The sequence below is a fragment of the Falco rusticolus genome, chromosome 2 (genome assembly GCF_015220075.1).
Source record: "Falco rusticolus isolate bFalRus1 chromosome 2, bFalRus1.pri, whole genome shotgun sequence".
Lineage (NCBI taxonomy): Eukaryota > Metazoa > Chordata > Aves > Falconiformes > Falconidae > Falco > Falco rusticolus.
This window is the reverse complement of record NC_051188.1, coordinates 63,415,274-63,429,843: the sequence shown is the minus strand read 5'-3', so window position 1 is coordinate 63,429,843 and position 14,570 is coordinate 63,415,274. Positions and strand designations below refer to the sequence as shown.

General features: G+C 39.8%; 1 protein-coding gene and 1 long non-coding RNA gene across 6 annotated transcripts in view; one reads left to right on the top strand and one right to left on the bottom strand.

Moving 5' to 3' along the window:
* Positions 1-9,627, top strand: part of ANKRD10 (ankyrin repeat domain 10) — a 37,958-nt gene extending 28,331 nt beyond the window's left edge. For 3 of the 5 annotated variants that reach the window (XR_005102362.1, XR_005102361.1, XR_005102363.1), the window contains 3 exons: positions 1,143-1,378; positions 4,947-5,042; positions 7,979-8,414. Coding sequence is in view for 2 of the 5 variants with exons in the window: in XM_037375747.1 (XP_037231644.1) it covers positions 1,143-1,378; positions 4,947-5,042; positions 7,961-8,439 (811 nt within the window). In the remaining 3 variants the exon portion in view is untranslated. Of the gene's footprint in view, positions 1-1,142; positions 1,379-4,946; positions 5,043-7,960 lie in introns of all 5 variants that reach the window. The other 2 variants (XM_037375747.1, XM_037375748.1) reach the window with 2 other exon arrangements.
* Positions 9,340-12,890, bottom strand: LOC119142635. The gene is made up of 2 exons (XR_005102364.1): positions 12,546-12,890; positions 9,340-12,138 (listed from the first exon to the last, which is right to left on the bottom strand). It is a non-coding gene; the product is annotated as an uncharacterized LOC119142635 (long non-coding RNA).
* Positions 12,891-14,570: the final 1,680 nt, after the last annotated feature.

The window sequence follows — 14,570 nt, the reverse complement described above, 5'->3', positions numbered from 1 at the left end:
TCTCATTTATTTAGGAAGCAGATCTGTGCTTTGTTCTTTCTTCACATGAGCTCAAGTGAGTAGTTTTCTATTTCGTATGAGTTTCAACAGATTCAGGTCTTTTAATCTTTGTGAATTCTTACTCTGACTGGTCCGTTTCTGGATTTTTTTAAGTAATGGACTTGTCTATCTAGCCAAGAAACAAAAATTCTGTTTTCTGAGTAGTTACATCTGTCTGGAAAGGTGAAAAAGCTTTGCAAAGATTTATTGGCATCTTTCACTTCACAATCTAGTTTTGTCATTTCTGTCCCTCTTGTCTCCACTTCTATGCACTTCCTTATGAAGTTAGCCTGTATTTCTAAGCACAGATACGCCGTATGTTTGTGTAAATGCATGTGATGCAGCACTTTTTTTCAAATGAAACTTCTACATCTGTACAAGTCCTACCTGACTTCATTTATAATCTCCTTCATGCATTAGAATAGTCAAAATCTGGTGCTATTCTCTCATGCATGGAAGCATCTTGGTTCAAGTAACAAAGCAAGTCCCAGCACTTATGATGTCACACACTTTGAAACAAGAAACAAAAAAGGAAAAAAAAAAAAAGCAAAGCATAACTAAGTATAGCATCTTTTATCTATCTTTTCCTATATATGTATATATTTTATTGTTAGGAAGAATAGTGATGATGATGTTACCTTAGAAACCAGAATGCCATGGACAATTGCCAAGTCATGTTAAGTTTGTTTTGAGTATTTGATCTTTTGCTCAAGTTAAAGCAGTAGATTGCAGAATAGACTGCAGAAGATGGTAAAATTCAAGGCGTAAATTAGTCTGAAGTTTATGTAAAGATCAGATACTTCAGACTATTTTAGAATAAAGTATTTTGAGACTCTTAAATAGGAAGATGGAGATTTTTAAGGCACATAGTATATTGATTTTATTTAAAAGTGTATTGTCTCCCAAATTTTGCTTTAGAAGCCAGATATATGTGCAAAAAGTTAAGCTAGTTATAAAACTAAGATTGATAACTAATTTCTTAATGGAAATTTGCTAAGTGTATGTTTTCTCTCATCAGCAACAGATAGATAGTCAGTAAGGGCAGCAGCAGGAGCAAGCTAGCTTGATGAATGAGTGTAATTCAGTTTCTTTGCATTGTACAGCTTGAGAAATGCCAGTGGCCTGACAGCAGCAGACCTTGCACATAACCAGGGCTTCCAAGAATGTGCCCAGTTTCTCTTGAACCTCCAGAATTGTCACCTGAATCGTTTCTATAGCAATGGCACCTTAAATGGGGTTCATCAGAATGCAGGTCCCAATCCATTCAGTGGTGGGACAAGTCGAAAGAGATCCTTTGAAGATACGGAGTCTGCTGGAGTAAAGAAGGCTAGAACGGAAGGTGAGACCTCAGAGGTAAAAGGGATGCGGTGATACTGTTGCGGAGAAAGGGAAATAAACATTTTAAAGCCTTTCAGAGTGGATGTTGGGTATTATTGACAAACTCGCCTGCATATCTGAATTACATATTAATACAAGAAGCAGATGAATACAGTTACTCCATGCCACAAGATCTCATTCTCACTGTCATCATCTTGGTATCTTCAGAAACTTCTATTTCCAGAAAGTGCTAAAGTTACATGATGCCAAGAATAATATGTGGAGGAGTAGGAGCTGAAATTAGCTTCTACTCCTTCCTCGATTTCTGCCCCTTCAGGAGTGCCAAATAATGTTGCCTTAATTCACAAAGATGCCCGGATGTTCTGATGCTAATTTTCCACTTCAGGATTAATTCACAACTTGAAAATGGCTTGTTAGATGGATGAAAGAAATGTAATGGAAAAAGGGTTCTCAGGTTGAGAGGGATTATGTCTGTGACATTAAGTTAACAGACCTTAAGTTTCCAGGATCGTGTTCCAAGGAGAACTGGTACCTTACAGGAGGATGCAAGTCTAGAATGAACCTTAAGGATTCAGATTCATCCTTGTGTATTGAGGATACTACTGCTTTTGTCTGCCAGCAATGATGCCATAGATATTTTTGATGGCTGTATCAATAAATACCTTGACTAACATGACAGAGAATATCCTCTGCTTCCTTTCTGTCGGTCATCCCATTAAATTGTTATTAAAAGGAACACAGCACTGCACTCAAACCTTGGTTCTTTTTCCCATGTAGCATCAGGAAATGGACTTTGTAGGTCGTCACTGAAGACACCAGTTAAAGTTTATATTGTTTTTAACAGGTATGACTTCCAGTGAGCCAAATAATTCCAGAAAATGAGAGGGGAATTGAAACCAAAACAGTGTTTCTAAATATGACATCGACAACATAAATTGCATCACTATTGACATCCTGCAGTATTTGCTTGGCTATCCAGCCACCATTTCAACTACACTATTATTGGAGACCCTTATGCGGTACTCAGCTGATCATAAATGGGATATGTTACTTTATGCGGTTTGTCTAAATGATAACTAATTCAGGATGAAGAGTGCCCGTGCAAGACTGCTTTTCAGAAATAATGTCCTAAGTAGCTACATAGCATGAGGAAAACTTAGGCAGTATACAGGTGCCCAAATACAGTATACAGCTACAGAAGGCTATCTTCAATGCTGTGTTCTGTTACCAGGAGGTGCTGCTTCAAGTCAGAGATGTGTATCTCTTGTTCTGATGAGCTGTTCCTTCTGAGTTCATAACCTTTTAGTTTCAGGAAATGGCTCCAATCTAGTCAATAGGTAGCGTTTCCCCACAGGCTGTGGAAGTGGCGCTGAGCTAGCTCTTTTTATTCTACGTGTTGTCATGAAATAGCAGTATCTGCGTTACCTTTCAGCAGAAACAGTTGGCCCAGTGGATAAGTAGGATCAAGCAAACAAACAGACAATATGCTCAAGTAAATGAGAGCTAAGCAATTACAGAAACAATCAGAGTAGGTAATCTGAATTTTTTACCAGTATGATTTTTATAACACTTGCAAACAAAGCCAAAAGCTTTGCTGCATTTGCTTGAGGGATTTCAGAAAAATGAAGAGATATATCCCATGTGCAGAAGCTGAAGTTGCTAATCTGACGTGTTTTCCCTCAAAGACATCAGCATCAGTAATACCCTGTCAATGTAAAAAGTCTATTGGCGTGAGAATGAGTCACTGTTCTCAAGGCAATTTGTAAACAGAGCTGAGTAACGAGAAGTCATCAGTACATCTTTATGCTTAGCTAGCCTTCTTACAAAACAAGCCCGATTTTGTGGTAATTTTGCCCTTGCCAAAACCACACTGGCCTGTTCAGATGTTGCACGGGACATTCCAGATATTCAGAATGTGCAGGTAGGCTGTACTTGCAGGGAAGAGTCAAGCTTTGATGGCTATACCCCAAATTAAAACAAATGCTGCTTTGGAAAAAAAGCTGCTTGTGACCAGGCACAGTATATGCCCCTTACAAGAACCTGTAAGCAGTAGAGTTGGAAGAAGAGAAATACTTAGCCTGCCCTTTGTCCTCGGGTAGCTAAGCTGAGCAGAGGGTGGGGGTTACTTAAAATTATATGTATATGCACACATATATCTGCTGTTAGATGCATAGTTACTAAAAAAATCATTCGGCCTCACAATTAAGTTGCACCGATCACTTTCTCAAATGTAATGCAAAGATGCGTTCCAAAGGCTGAACCTGAGCTTAACACAGTGGCCACTTTCAGAATATACCCCAAACAGCTTTTAATTTTGACTTGGAAACATGAGCTGGATTTTGTGTCTGTTTTTCTGAAATCAGTCAGAGAAATACCATCCCGCTTCCTGGGCTGGCTGGTAAGAGGGTGGCGCGCACCAGCCCGGCTGGTCACATGGCTCTGCGGCACTCCTCGTGCCAGCCCCTCGGGTTGTGGCCCTTGGCAGCCTGGCTTGGGCACTGTGCTGTACGTGCTGCACACGTCACTGACCTGCTGTACACAGCCGGTGACCGACGGTGTTGGTATTGCGAGCCTCGGCACGGCAGCTTTTAGATGTGCGTGGGGAGGTGGGGGTGGAAGGCATGGCCAGGTGTACCCTTGAGCTGGCCAGCTTGAAACTGCACTTCCATATTCCTCTAGGTAACCAGAAAAAACGCCTTACCCTTCCTGGTTCAGGGTAGTTTGAAGCCCACTGATCAAGGGCCCCCGTCTCCTTTAAGCACTGTGCAATCTCTTTGGCCCTGAAACTCTTCAGCTATTGCTTAAAGTTCTTTAAAAGACAAGTAGTTTGCAAAAATTTCTACCTTTCTGTTGTGCCCAAGGTAATGAGAGCTGACTTGCAGTCTACTGAAGTAGCCCTTCATAACGTAACCTTAAGAGTGTGTGCAGTGTATGTAGGAAGGCGTGTTAATATCAGTGTGACAGCAGCAGAAGATCTGCTGGGGTAGTACTGGAGCAGTGATTTGGGTGGTAGATACAAGAGGTAGTGGAGTCAAGCCCATCTTGCATGTTAAAGTATTTCCCACAGCAGTCTGACCACTTGACAGCTTTTCTTGGAAAACCAATCTGCTCGTTCAGCTCCTGAAGGGTTCCCTGTAGCGGTCTGGTATGAACAGGGGGTGGATTCCTGGGAACTGGCCCTTGGGAGTGAAAGAGGGAGCAGTCCAGACACGGTAGACAAATGTGAGGTGGAGATTGCTTTTTATCTATCGGGAGCACTAGCTGCAAAGCCTAAATGTAAGTAACTTAAATTGCTCCTAATTAGTATATCAGACTAGTAATTGTTTGGTATGTAGGTGCAAAGTCTGGTAGGTACACTGGTAATTCTCCATTTTTGAGGAATTAAAATGAATGTGCAGGTACTTAGCATTTACTTACTCTGCATTTGGAATCTCAAGCACGTCAGAAGCTTTCAGACATGAAAAATTTACATTCCTTTGTAAAAAGCTTTTGCTTTTATAGTCGTCTGTTCGGCTGAGTTTTCAAGTGCGCACCAGTGACTAAACATGACTTTTTTTTTTTTTTATCAGTTTACAGCTTTGATGGCTTAATACCAATGATGAATGGAGGAGTTGAGGACGATGCTGACAATATGCACGTTGATAGAGAGTTTGCTGTTGTATCAGGTGGGAGTGGACAGTTTCCTGTTAACTACAACAACATTCAAATGGTTGAAGACACCAAACAACAGGAGAGTTCTTCTGTTGGACCAAAAGAAATTGAAATATACACTGTTTCGGCAATGCAAACTCCTTGTCGTTGCAAGAATCAATGCACATTTTATTTTTAATTTAAGTATAAAACTTAGTCCTTTATTTTTGCACATTGTTGTCTGGAGTCTTGAAAACTTGTATTGCTGTAACACCCGTTATATTGGGGTTTAGTAGGTATGGAAAATCAGCTGTTTCACACAGTATATTTTAATGGTGAAAGAGAAGGTTTATTAGCAGTTTATTATTATTTCAGATAAACAGAATTCCACAATGGCTGTTTCACTTTTAACCTGAGGCTTGTATTACGTTGTGCCTTGCTTTTAGTTGCTATAATTTCAGGTTAAAGGAAATTCAGAGATAATTTAAATTATTGATTTAATTTCCATTAAATAGATTTCATTGCTAATGAGAAGACTCGATAGGGAAACATATCTTAGTGCTTTTATAGCTTTGAAAATAACATGTTACAATGAAACTATATTCAAAATAGTTCAACAAATACTATAAAGAATAGCCTAGACATACACCATGTCTTCAGACTTTGCTCAGCCACAATGATTTAAGTGCAGGATCCTGCTGTGGGGTTTTTTATGTAAATAAAAGACTTGACATCACAGGTCTTAAACTAGTATTTGGAACTAAAGTACCTTGGAAAACAGTTTTTGTGGTTTGTACTGATCTTCATGAAACAGTCAAAATGTTACTAGTATTACTGAAGATTAATGCTCTTAAGTTTTTTAAGGGCTGCTTAATCAAGATTCTTTTGGTAACCCCAGGATGTGTATAGAGTTTCAATTAAAACTGTCTTGGGTCAGCTTTTTCCATGTACTTTGTAGGTAAAGGCATGGAGTTACTATGATAGTGCACTATTACATTCAAAAATTAATTTCTTTCTTTAATCCGTTTTGTGATACATATGTTTATGCTTTGTACCACAGATCAGATTCACCAAAGGGAATGATAATTAATAGATACTTTAATATATTAGGAATAAATATATACATACATATATATCAATACTTTAAACGTAGACTATGATGTTTTCCAGTGATAATTACTAAGTGTTCTTATTTATGGAAAAATGATTGTCTTTCATAAATATACTCTATTACTATAGGTGCTAATTTTTAACAAATAATAACATTCTATAATTATCACTAGAACTATTCATTACCTACTTCTGCATATTAACTAACAGTAGTTCCATCTTTAATAAATTTGATTTGCCAAAGCCAGCCTATAAAGATTTATTTTTAAACAGTTAAAATTTTGCACTTTTAAGTTAATAAACCCTATATTAAATTATTTCTGTGTGTTTTCATCACTGAATTAGTAGCTTTGATATCTTGATGGGTTTGGGTTCTTTTTTCCACTTTCAATAAGAGTTTGTGGTTAGTGAGTTCAGCTGATACCGTTATTTCAACTTGTGTAGGAACTAACAGAAAACTCCAGTTAGTACATCCAGTGAGTTACAAATCGAACACATTTCTTGGCATTATGTATTGCTGTATGTATCAGTATCATAATCCATATTTCAGATAATACCCATGCAAAAGACTAATAGAGACAAAACTTCGTATTCTTCCTTGTCAAACAGTGGTACTCATTATGTGTCACTTAAACAGGAACCCAGCGTTTTACAAATGTGGGGAGTTGCCAGCAGACTTACTGGCTTGAATTGGAAACAGGCGGTAAATGCAATCCTATTTTGCACATAGGTTTACGTATTCATGTATACATAAACATATGTGCATGTATCCAAGGATAATAACAGAATGTAAAATCTTTAAATGTCACCATATAGGTCTGCAGTGTCTACGTTTGCCTTACTCATCTTTACCAGTAGAGATGTAAATTTTAGATGTCCTTTACTGCTAGGTATTTTTAAGGCAGAATACATCACCCATTTTTTGTGCTAGTACTTTGAGTACCACTGCAAAAGCGTACATCTCAGACATACTGATGAAATCTGCTTATGGAAATAAAAACTGTTGTACTAATTACTAAATTCAAAGGAGAAATTGCTTTATAACAGTTGTCAGTGGTTTTTGCATGCACATTTTTAGAATTTTGTTTCATACTACTAATCTTTTTTAGTCTTCTGTGCACTCTGCTGTTGCTATTGTATGGCATTTTGCATGTGGATTGTACAGATGTTATTATAAACTTACCATTAAGTACAAACTTGCCTAGTACGTTCTCTAGCATGCTGCCAGTTAAGTTGAAGTACTTTCTGAATAAAGGAACTTGGAAACATTTTATATTAGCACCTCAGCATAACATTTCTTTATTTGACCTATTTCAGTGTATATTGTGCTGAGAAAGCTACCACTGAAAAGAAAAAAGAGCCACGGATAAATTACAGCTGAAAAAACCAAAAAAAGCCCAACCAACAACACTTCACTCTCTCACAGATACTCAGTTCTTGTGTGTACATAATCTTTCATCCCAAGAGGGCGTTACAGTTAAGGTGGAAAGATACCTTATATTCCACTTTTCAAAACACTGCCCGGAACGTTTTCTGCTACGCTTACTTTGTACAGTTAAATAAAAAAATTCTGAGAAGTTCACATTGTGTTTGCAAAGATTAATATAGGCATATTTACACATCGAATGTAGATAGATAGTTGCATTTTCAACATAAGAATCCATGCTAGAAGCTTACAAGATAACAAGCAATCAGTTCTCATTACTTTGAACTACCTATATTGTTACAAATACAGAAAGGGTAGATTGCATTTCCAAGCTGTGTACGGCAACATTTTTAAATAAGCGGAGTATAGTGGAGACATTTTGATGTATTTTGATTTATTCTTAATTGTTGGTGACAGGTGTATTTCTTAATGCAGATATGAATAGCAGTAGCTCCATATTGAATGCACTGACAAATGGATGTGCCATCAATGGACATTTGGATTTCACCACCGCACAACAGCTCAGTGGGATGGATGCCAGGCGCGAGGAGTGTTTAACACCTAACGGAGTAATTCCCGGAATAACTTCTCCCAGCAGGCATCGAATTCACACCAGTGGTGGCACCGAGGAACCAGAAAAAGCCATGAATAATTCCACCGATATGTGTGGATCTCTACATCTGAATGGCAGCCCGAGTAGCTGTGTTTCTAACCGGCCCTCATGGGTGGAAGACCCTGGCGATACTTTGCACTATGGACACTACCATGGTTTTGGGGATACTGCTGAAAGCATCCCTGAACTTAGTAGTGTCGTTGAGCATTCCAATTCGGTCAAGGTTGAACAGAGATACGACAATACTGTCCTAGGCACAATGTATTTGTATCACGGTTCCTAAATGAACGACCTTTATATCAAATCCATATTGAAATTGCTACCAAATGAAACTGGGGGGACAGAATCCTCACAGCATTAGATTTGAAGATTGCAACTTACTGCTATTTTTACACTTCGTTTATATGAAAAGTAAACCTTTTAATTTGACAGCCTTATACAATAGTTGTAGTTTGTCGCATGTATGGGGCTTATTTAGTGATAAAGTAGGGCTGTTATGATGGAATGTTTATTATTTTAGGTTTTTTATTATGGAATGTTTCGGTTTTGTATTTTTTTATTTCTAAGCTTGTGAACACTATCTTTCCCTTTTTAGAGCTGTTTTCCCTTTTATTAAAACAATGTTTAACTGAATTTTGTGAAGAAAACGTTACGTATGTGCATCACTTAGAAGTAAAGATTTTTCTTTTCCATATCTTCTGCTGAAGCTATGGTAGCAATATCAATGCCAGCTATCACTATGCAAGGTTGAAAGTGGCAATCTTCTGGAGCTTCTCTGACTTTATAGTTTGTACATTTGTTTGGCATAAGTAGATGTTCATCTTTAAATTTTTTGAAGTTGTTTAAAAACACAGATACAAAATTGGAAGGAGTTACCGTTTCACTTTCTGTAGGGTAGAAGTGCTTTTCGTTGTTGTCAGGCTCTTTGCATTATCGAGTGAGAAAGTGGGCTGCCTTCGTTTGGTCGCAGTCGAGTGTGCCTCAGGTTAGCTCTGAATTTGTGGCGGTTTTCTTTGGCTTCTCTCCTTTATATGTATGCTTGATATTTTACCATAGCTCACAGACCAGAGGCATGTTGGCACTGTTCTGCTTTGTACGCAGTTTAAAATTGCTGTTACTTGTTATAGAATTTGCCAAGTCAAAATATTTGAGTTTAACTGTCTTGGATATACATCTGTTGTCCTTTTTTTTAACATAATGCTTTGGAAATGTAATGTTGTGTACTCTTTGGGCTATACTCACAGAAAAACCATTGTATTTAAAGCTTAATACACAAATCAAAATTCATATAAGTGCACTATATGAGCACTAATAATATAAGTTGCTGCTTTGTGTTATAAGTGAAGAGTGGGGAAGAATACGGTAAATGAGATAAGCCCTCTGAATTGTGTTGATTTTTCTGTTCTTGTTTTGTTTAAAAAGGGACCTTTACAAATTGGATTAAAAAAAAAATAAACACATTGTATCTGAATATTTTGTTTAGATATTATTATTTTATTGGCAACTTGAGCAAGTCTTTAATAGTTTTAAAGTCACATTCCTCCATAATCTTTTTTGGTGCAACTGTGGAATTCCTTGATTTTGTCAGTATATGGAAGCCCACTAAGTTGTCCTTGATTGAATTACAGAAACACATACCGGATAGTCTGCATACGAAGGATTATATCAGCCTTGAACTCCAAAAATGAGTTAAAATACTGGCTTTCTGATTTTCATGAAAATTAGTCTCCTTCGAAAATTTTTAGGCAAATTTCTACGGACTACAGAGAAGTCGGTGTTTTAAATAGACTTCACGCTCTATGTGGTTCACTGTCTGCATAGAATATACAGTGTATTCAGATTGCGAGTAGTGCTGATCGGAATATTAATCAGTCCTTTTGCAAATTAATTGGCCAGTCCGGCAAAACTCCACAGGGTCTTACAAGACCAAGTCTCACCTGAAACAAGCTGTTTCTGGCATGCAGAAACTGCCTGGCTCATGCTTGAACAACGGCACCAAGGCCCTGTTCTTGGACAATTTAATTTGCCCATGTAGCGCCCAGAGGCACATGTGCTATTGCCATCATACTAACATGAGATGTTAGCTTAAATCTGTTGTAGCGTTTGCTTTGGGGATCGTTTTAGTATTTGCCAAGCTTGCTACATATGCTTTGTTGTGCTTCTTCAAATAAACCCAAGCAACTCGTAGTTATAATAAGCACTGCCATCTTACGTACATGGCTATAAACGGATTCCTAAAGGATTTTCTTTGGGTAACAGTGAAGTTTGCATGTGTCTATTCTGATGGTAAAAAATTAAGTACGTAATTTTACAATGACAAGACTTACACTGTGTTCATAAGGCAAGGTTTTTACAACTGGTGTAGGCTTGGTTTGCATTCACTTGCTTTTCACATCTTTCCACCTAAAAATACCTTGGAAGACACTGTATTTCAAATTTAAAGAGAGAGCTTACTGTTTTATTTTAAAAAGCACTTCTACACACATGTTTTGTCTGAAATTTCAGTTGATTTCTTTTCTGGCTTAGGTAGATGGTTTTGTCCTAATTCCCCCCAAACGTAACTTCCTTCCTATTTTGCTTTTCAAAACCCATCTGCGAAGTTTTGGCAGAAATATTAACAAGTACAGATTCAGGCAGTGTTTTGATACAGAATATTTCTGATGAAGGAGTTGAAGTCTGGCAGTGTTGGAAGAGGGAAAAGGGAGGTATTGCACAACTCCGTACATGGTTACAGTCATTAATACTGCTAACAACTGATCCTCTGATTCCAGATAAAACATTAGCCTGAACTTACAACAACAATGAAAGCAGGCTGTCAGTTGAGATATATTCTAGATTAAGATGAGATGCTGCTTGGCTTCAAGACCCACTGCAAACGCTTTCAGACCCTGTGAACTTACCTGAACATTGGTCTTGCACCTGACTGAAATCCTGCTCCTTATTCAGACTGGCATTCCGTAAGCTAGCAAAAGACTGGCTGTAAGTCTATTTTATTAAACCTCTAACAACTATCATCCGTCTGCAGTCTGAAACTGAACCCCAGCTTGATATTTATAGCCAAGTTACAAACCACTAAGGAGCTTCTGCCATTCTGCTTACCGGTGTAATACATCCAAAAGAGCTGCCTCGCAAAACGTCAAGTCCTGAGCACAAAACAAACCTGGAATGAAAAAGGAATCCCGGCTCTCCCATATGCTGGAACCAACCTACGGCACAAGCTTGTATGAGTAACGCACGCTCTCCGAAGTACAGCCTTGCACACCTCTCCCCTTACTTTCTGTCCAGCAAGTTTCTTCCAGTCGATGAAAAACTACACGCTTCAAGGGGGGGGAAGCACAACCAAAAAAACCCCACCCAGAACCAAAACTGGTCCTTCACCAGCACAGTCCTGCCCACCTTGCCGTGCCATGCTGGCATCGCCAGTGCGGTATGTCCGCATCGCATGGTCTCCCGGGCACGTGGGGCACGGGCAGCAGAGGGGGCGGCAGCTGGCCCACTCCTCCCTTGCTGCTGCCACTGGGTGTGACACGCTGCAGCTTCCCACCGGCATCTTCAGATCCCAACACATTCTCTCCAGGGCGGCTACTACCCTAGTGAAATTCTTTAATTGAGCTTTCTAGAGGTCTTTGTGACAAAAGAACCCCACCGTCTCTGGCATTCTAATAAGCGACTTTTTCTTGGTTTTTGCCTCTAACTCTCAGGTATGGTTTCATGCAAAGCTACAGCTAAAATTGAATTCCTTGATGCTCCAGGGAGGAGGTCCTGCATGCCTTGGTTTGGGGGCAGGTGAGCTGGGGGTGGAGCAGCCTTGCAGATTTCCTACAGGGATAAAAAGAGGCAGGGCAGAGGAAGCTCCTTGTGCTGGGCACTGCCAAGAGCTGCAGCGATCCCACTGCAGCAGAAGAGGGAGATGGCACCCTGGGAGCATCCCACTTCACTGCTGCCACTGGCCTGGGGGATGCAGATCCATCGGGCAGGAAATCTTTGAGACCCAGGCAAACCAAGGGAAGAAAAGAAAAAAGGAAAAAAAAAAAAAAAGAAAAAAGAAAAAAGTCAGTCTTGTGTAAGCAGGGTTTACTATTCCTGGCAACTGGTAACTACATTTCTGCTACACTGCTTAATGACTCCCAGATATTTCACACCTCTCCTTCCATTCCCAGAGTTTCCTGTCTCGAAGTGGTGACTGGCTGTTCACAGGCAAGGATCAAAAGAGCTCTGCTTTAAAGCAGATGGTTTATTTTAAAAGCATAGCTGGCCGTCATATTTTAAAAAAAAAAAATAACACTACAATAGTTCATAACAGTACCATATGGTTGGAGTACGTATCCAAATTAAAAGCTTTGCCACACTCAAAATCATAACCCCCCCAAAAAGCATAGTGAGTGTTACCTGTGGGATGAGAAGAAAAGTCAGGCATCCTCTCTCCTTCCAAAAAGCTCAAGTTTTAACGAGTAACTTCTCGTTGCTTCTGTGTGACTCAGCTGCACACACAAGACTTGATAACCGCTTCCGAATCGGTAGGAATTGGCCTCAACTGGCTGAAGCGCAAGCGAGGAGACACGCATTCGGCACTGCAGGCGAGTCCCCTGCTCAACCACTGGCCTGAGCAATGTTCCACAAGGAAAACAGCCGAATACCTAGAGCTGAACACCATACCCAGCTGCATAGTATTAATCATATTTCTTCTTGCCAGGCTAGAATTCTAAGTGAAAGAAGAAAAACTAGTTAGCCTGAGTTTCCCTTCCTGCAAAAGCAGGATGTAGTCTTACTACAGAGGAAATACCACACATTGATAGAGCTCTTCTCTTGATGTTACCAAAAGGTCAAGCACTGTTTTTCAGTGCTAGCTGGCAGCTTGATCTCACCCAAGACACGTGTGCTTTCCTGTGACAACCACAAACTTAATAGTGTCTGCGGTTTGTGCTGGGTTTTGTTTGGGGGAGGAGAAGTGGGGGATGGTTTGCTTTTATTTTCACTGTTTCTAAAAGCTGTTGTGGGTAGGATCAAGTCTTAACAACATTAGGCACATAGTCTGGAATCTCAGTTTATTTGGTTTTCTATTTGACATATTGTATAATAGAACATGTTTTATAAAAATCAGTACCAAAAGGGCAAATTGTAAAAATCAGGTAGGTACACAATGTAAGAAGAACCAAGTAAGAAGTATATTTGTGATGCAGAAAAGCACTTAAATGGTAGTTCCTGGGATCAAGCAACTCTCTCAACAATATGATGCCCAAGGAGAAAATTCTGTGAATTCTAGGAAATATAAAACCCTCAGTATTTTTGTATATATACCGTAGCTGATAAAATGGCTAACTTCTTTTATTGGACTATATTTGTAATTAATATTTCAAATCTGCATTTTCAGCTGAAATCCTAGTTTTGACAAATCACAGATATGTCTTCCATTAGCTGATGGGTTGGACACTGTCATATTAGAAACTGTCACCATTTTCCAGATAGATTTTCACTCTTCATCTTGAAGCATCATTCTGCAGATGCAGGTTGGCATCACTGACGGTAACCAACACTTGCGTAAAGAAATTATTGCCACATGGGCGGAGGGGATCATCACCCCTGGCAGACCACCCCTCCCCACCCTGGGACCAGCAGCCCCTCACAGTCCCCGGTGCTATGCCTTGCTTGCTGGGAATGATGGAGTCTCGGTGGGCACATCAGCCGTGACAGCCCTGCCCTCCCCAAGGTGCGGGTACGCTGCTCAGAGCAGCACTGCACAGCCCCCAGCCAGGCGGGTGGCAGCTGGGAGCTCTGTAACTGGGTTAGCATGGCACCCAGCCCCACATAATAAGCCCTGTTTATCAGTTCTTCGGTACTCTGCCTGTGGTTAAGCCTGCCGTGACCTCGACAGTAAAAGGCAGAATGGCTGAGGGAAGAATCCTGCTGAACTCAAAGACAGGAGGATAACATCGTCCCTCAAACTCAATTTGTGGAGTGAAGGAACTGCGATACGCACAGGTGACCTCTTGCACAGGACAGCTGCGTAGTGTGAGGCTAAAGAGAGCAAACACAAACATGATTGCCTCATCCTGGAAGAAGTTCAGAAAACGACGGACAAACTAGACGAGCAGTAAGGTGAAAGGAGCAGGAAGGCAGCATCCTTGATATGGGCGGCTCTTTGAGACACAGGTTCTCAAGGACTCACCAGAGATTTTCCAGTATATAAAGATACATCCAAAAAGTCCAGTCATGAGACAAGATGAGATCCAGGGATGAGAAATCCAGAGATTTCAGGAACCAGGAGAGGAACACAGGCCAAGCAGCAAAATGAGGTAATGAAAATACTCAGTCTGAGAACAAAGTAAGTAACTTCTTTGCCACAGATGACACCAACAATTTTATTATTGTTAGTGAGTTTTTAAATTCTTATGAATAAGGCGAGCCATCCTATAG